Raw genomic sequence first — 5,710 nt, 5'->3', positions numbered from 1 at the left:
GGGGGGGATGAAAAAGCAACACATGTTGGTCATAAAAGTGACGGGGATTAGGGGGTTACAATAGAGAAACAAAAACAAAAAAAGATAAAAATGATCAGGCAAATCACACCACCAGAGCACCCGCCAACCTCCCGTGCTCTATGCTGAAGTTACCCACACAAAGTCCAAGCAGATTCTGCTGTTTCCAAGCGCCAAAATATCACGCAGAAAATCCACTTTAGAATAAAAGCACTCTGCCTCTTAAATAATAATAATAATTGCAGTGATATAGCTCATATTCTGAACAGACCCTATAAAAACACACAAAAATATTATCTTAAACCCCGGGGCGGTGCTACTAACTGAAGTGTCTTTTGGCCATCCCCAAAGGGGGACATTAACCTGTTCTTATGCACGGTAGAATTGTCAATGGGCTGATTCATCGATGTCATGCTCAAAACTGTGCCTGAACTGCTACAGGGAACTGCTGCATTTTCTTTCCTAATCCTTACTATCGTCATTTTCCTCTACATCTTTTGAATGTTTGTCACTCTCTTGTGACCCGCTGTTTCCGGGGTGCCTTGATAGTCGAAGTAGACTTTGTGCTGTTGAAGTTAAAGAGGTGAGCAGAGTAAGTCTGATTCCCCGTAAGGACTTCTCTGTTGACATCCACCCCTTGGCGCTCATATGAACTTATGCAGTTGCGAGTGCCAAAAAACCTCTACTAAAACTAAACTAAGAAATATTCTCAGCTTCTCAGGAAGCACACAGCCCAAGCTGCGGCCTACACAAGTTCAGACACTAACAAACTGACAAGATCTTTCTCTGAGTACAGCTGGGTAGCCATTCCGACCTGAATGAAGTGAGGAAAATCCATGTAAAATGCGCTTCCCAAGGACATAGCATCGGACCAGAAATGGGATTCGAATTCATGCCATTATGATTGCGAGTCCGAGAGCCTAATAGTGAGGATTGGGACGTGAAACCTCCATAGTTACAATAATTACATGTGGACATGTGAGGCATCATGGTGAAATCAGGCGTTCATCAAAATACAGAAATCAGAGAAACACGCATTTTCCCACCAGTTTGGAAATTTTTACTGAATTTTTATTTATTGGCTTATCACTTTGTAGTCACTTAGTGCAATAATGCGCTGGTGAAAATTACCCGTTCCGGTCACCTGGCGCAGTTCTGCATCAGGCTCGATCAGTCCGTTACAGTCACTCTCCTGACTGGGTGACCAGATAGGGTATTTTGTGCTGCTGGCTGTGTGACTGCAAAGTGTTAATCTCTTTTATGTCTATATAAAAGCACATTTCCATGTGAATTTTACTGGGAAAACATTGATTTAAGGCATTGATGAGCTCGCTGGGAAAGCAAAATCAGAAGGGAAGCTGTGCCCTGACAAACATGAAATTGTACGTTCAGTCAAGGAAAAAAGAGAAAAAGAACTAGAAGAGACGGAATACCATCATCTTGAGCGACTTCGTGAGCTTGGAATCGGATGAGGCGCCTGCAGAAGTTCAAGACTTAATGGGAGGAGCAGAAGGCTATGGAATCAACCATTGCTTGGAACCATCAGCATCTACACACTTCGAGATGTGCTTCTTCGGGGGATGGAGCGCTTATGGGAATGCCCCTTGTGCAGTGATGTCGGTCCTTCACACAAGTAAACAAGTATTGATTTCAGGCACAAAATATGTCATTTTTCCACCTCAGAAATCCTGCGACCTCACTTCCTTCAATCGCAAAAATATCTTGAGTTCTATTCACGATAAATTGACATTCATTTCATCGGTAGCAAGGCAAATAAATCAGCTTTCAGATGATACCAATAGCTCCACATACCCAAAAATTGACAAGCGCCTGATTCCATCGCGTTGTGACACATATCATATCATTACTTACTCGGGATGATTCTCGATGCTGAAATTCCCCACGAAGTCGAGCCGGATTCTGGTGTTGGCGGGCGACAGAATCACCCACAGGCAGTCCACATTGTGCGGGTACACCTCGGGGTAGTTCGGCGAAGTGAAAAATCTGGAGGACAGAATATTACATGATACTCAATTTTTCAAACTGTTCCTCAACTGTTTCAGTCTATATACTCAGGTAAAAAGCTAAAAGCTTAATCCTATCCGTACGCCCTGGGGTCATTATGTTCCCCCGGGGTTGTATTCTTCACATTTTAGAATACTTCTAGTGCGAAAATTCTTTGAAACTTTGAGTATTTCTCAAAAAATCATTTTGACAGACTGCTATGCAAAGCATACGAATCTGATTAACAAGTAAATTTCCTCTTTGGAAAGTGGTAGCACAGAGTTCCCCACGTCGTATGGATACGACAGTAAAACTCGACGTACGGATAGGGTTAATCATATAGATGGCATCGGGAACAAACAAACTATCTTCTATGAAGCTTTTATGTTACATGGGACGATAAAAAAATCTGTTAAGTTGAAATGTCAAAAAACTCTTTGTCTTAAATTTCATGACGATATCAACAACAATAACAACAACAACAACACCACCACCAACAACAACAGCAAAACCATCAACCCTCACTCGTGATACGTGTGAGAGAGAGAACAACAACAATAACACCAACAAAAACAACAACTACAACATCATCACCAACAACAACAACAATGACAGCAACACCAACAACAACAAAACCAACAACAAAAACAACAATAACAACAACAACACCATCACCATCACAAAAACAACAACAACACAAAACACTTACCCTTCGCTCATGGTTTGTGTGAGAGACAGTGCGCCCCCACAAGCAATAGATCTCTCAGTAACAACAACAACAACAACAACTACACCACTACAACAACCACCACCAACAACAACAACACCACCAACAACACCAACAACAACAACAACAATAAAACCACTACCACCACCACCACCACTACCACCACCACCACCACCACCAACAACAACAATAAAACCACTACCACCACCACCACCACCACCATCAACAACAACACCAACAACAACAAGAACAAAACACTCACCCTTCACTCATGGTTCGTGTGAGAGACAGCGTGCCACCACAAGCAACAGATCTCTCGGTGAAGTTCAACGAAAACCCAGCACCGGACCCGCTCTGGTCAGCGACGAATTTGACAAAGAGGTTGTTGGCGTCTGTCTCTATGTTGCTGGGTCGAACAGAACCACACAGACGCCCGGTGTAGTTGGCACTGTTGTTGTAGAGGGGTGGGGAGGTGAGAGACCTACCATTCAGCAGCTGAGGAAACCCAACGTAAGTCGTTATTTGTTTTGCTTTAGTAAGGAAAAAATGGTATGGGTTTAACACCCCCATCAACACTATTAGGTTATTTAAGGGGCGGGACCTCCTAGTTTAACGTGCGTCTCTGATAGGAATGTTTTGGTAAGGCTTTAGTTTAGTTTCAGTAAGAGTTTTACGGCACTTGCAACACAATAAGGTCACATAAGTGACGAAGATTGGAGGTGTTACAAGAGAGTAGCAAACATAAGGGAGGGAGGTAGAGACGATAGATAATAAGGTTTTACAGCGCTCGCAACTGCATAAGGTCATATGACCGCCAAGGGGTGGAAGTCAACAGAGAAGTCCAAATGGGGGATCAGGCTTACTCTGCTCACCTCTCTAGCTTCAACACAACAGCACAAAGTCTGCTTGGACTATCAAGGCACCCCAGACATAGCAGTTCACAAGAGAGTGACAAGCATACAAAAGAAGTAGAGGGAAAATGACGATAATAAGGATGAGGAAAGAAATAGCAGCAGTTCCCCCTATGTTGTTCCGGCACAGTATGAGCATGCCATTGATAATTCAGCCCTTTGACAATTCTACTGTGCATAAGAACATGTTAATATCCCCCCTTTGGGATTGGCCTAAAGACAACTTCAGTCAGTAGCACTGCCCTGGGGGGAAGGAGCGGGGGGGGAGGGGGGAGGCATCAGTCGTTAGGTTTTGGTTTTGTTTTCAGTTTGGTAAATGTTTTACATCGTTACATCGTACACAACTTCATAAGGTGACATGAGTGCTGGGTTTTGGTTTGGTAACAGTTTTACGGCATACGCCACTCGCTACCTCAGAATTACGAAGTTCTATCTGCTCAGTACTTCATTTTGAGAAATTTGATGTCAAGGATTTTGAGTTTCACAACAAGTCAAGCTTTTTCGAATGCAATTCTTTGAATATCTTGACAACAGCTCCAAATGATCGCTCGGCTCCAAATGATCGCTTTTAAATGATTGCTTTTAAATGATCGCTTTTAAGCACAAGGGGGCTATCCCGAAAAATGCTGTTTTGAGAAAATCGAAGGTAAAGTTTTTGTCCCTTATTCTGTTTCTTAAAAAAACAAGGAGAGTTTTCTATATAACCAAACAAATATACACACTACACACCAACGAAACCAAACTTCTCCAATATGTAGGGCAAAGCCCACTTTTGGTGTAGGGAAAGATTTCTGGAAACCCCCAAAATCTGGGTTAGCCCACTTGTCTTTAACTCTATCCGTACGTCGTGTTTTACTATCGTATCCACATGACGTGGGGAACTCTGAGCCACCACTTTCCAAGAGGAAATTTACTCATTAATCCGATCCGCACACTTTGAATAGCAGTCTGTCAAAATGATTTTTTGAGAAATACTGAAAGTTTCAAAGAGATCTTCATACTAGAAGTATTCTAAAATATGTAGAATACAACCCGGAGGTAAAAAAACCCCCCAGGGTGTACGGATGGGGGTAAAAAGTGACCAAACAATCGTTAGGCTCTCAGACTCGCAACCGTAAGGTCGTGGGTTCGAATCCCGTCAGGGACCCAACGTTGTGTCCTTGGGAAAGGCACTTTACACGAATTTTCCTCACTTCACCCAGGTGGGAATGGGTACCTGGCTATTGACAGCGAAAGATCTTGTCAGTTTGTTAGTGTTTGAGCGCTTAATCAGCTGCTTGCACTGTATGCTTCCCGGGAAACTGAGAATGTTTCGGAGTGTTCTATGGTCTGCTGGTAATAATATAGTGTAAAGCGCATAGAGCCTTCTGTTGAGCGGGGATATGCGCTATACAAATGCTATTTATTATTATTATGGAGCAGATTTGATTTCTGACCTCATGGTGACAGTAACTCAGAACAGCTAAAAACATCTGATAAAACATTGCAATTCTAAGGTAGCAAACTGCATAATGTCAAATTATTATTATTATTCTGAGTGAATGCAATCAGTTGATAGACTAGTGTGATGTATAATGCCATTTGGGTTTATGATGACGTTTCTTTCTTTCTTCTTTCTTTTTTTCTTCTTTCTTTCCTTCTTTCTTTCTTTCTTTCTAACTTCTTTTCATAGTTTCTTTCTAGCTTCCTTTTACTGTTTTTGAATCATTTATTTATTTACTTCTTCAATTGTTTTTAATTGGTATACATTTTTACTCAAATTTTCAATCATTCATTCATTCCTTTGTTCATTTGTTCTTTCGTTCATTCGTTCATTCACTGACCAGAAGATAATCATTGTTGCAGTTGTCGGTGTCTGCGATGTTGAAGGGGGTGGCAAAGTTGACCGCGATGGTCTTGCCCGGTCTCACGTTGACTCGCCAGGTACATTCCTGGTCTGCCGGGTAGTTCTGTGGGTAGCCCGGGGACTTGATGATGCCACGCGGGGTGTTGCGAGTGAACCTTCCTCCGCAACCTGGATGGGGGGTTTGTGGGGGTGAGGGGTTGAGAG

General features: G+C 42.5%; 1 protein-coding gene across 1 annotated transcript in view; it reads right to left on the bottom strand.

The window, feature by feature from the left end:
- LOC101853032 (cubilin) overlaps window positions 1-5,710 on the bottom strand; it is a gene marked incomplete at its 5' end in the record, with an annotated part of 106,878 nt that overhangs the window by 37,461 nt on the left and 63,707 nt on the right. The window contains 3 exon segments of the mRNA XM_035972231.1: window positions 1,891-2,022; window positions 3,012-3,244; window positions 5,484-5,674. Coding sequence (XP_035828124.1) covers window positions 1,891-2,022; window positions 3,012-3,244; window positions 5,484-5,674 — 556 coding nt within the window.

This window comes from Aplysia californica, unplaced genomic scaffold (assembly GCF_000002075.1).
Source record: "Aplysia californica isolate F4 #8 unplaced genomic scaffold, AplCal3.0 scaffold00619, whole genome shotgun sequence".
Taxonomy (NCBI): domain Eukaryota; kingdom Metazoa; phylum Mollusca; class Gastropoda; order Aplysiida; family Aplysiidae; genus Aplysia; species Aplysia californica.
This window is presented reverse-complemented; position numbering and strand designations above follow the sequence as displayed.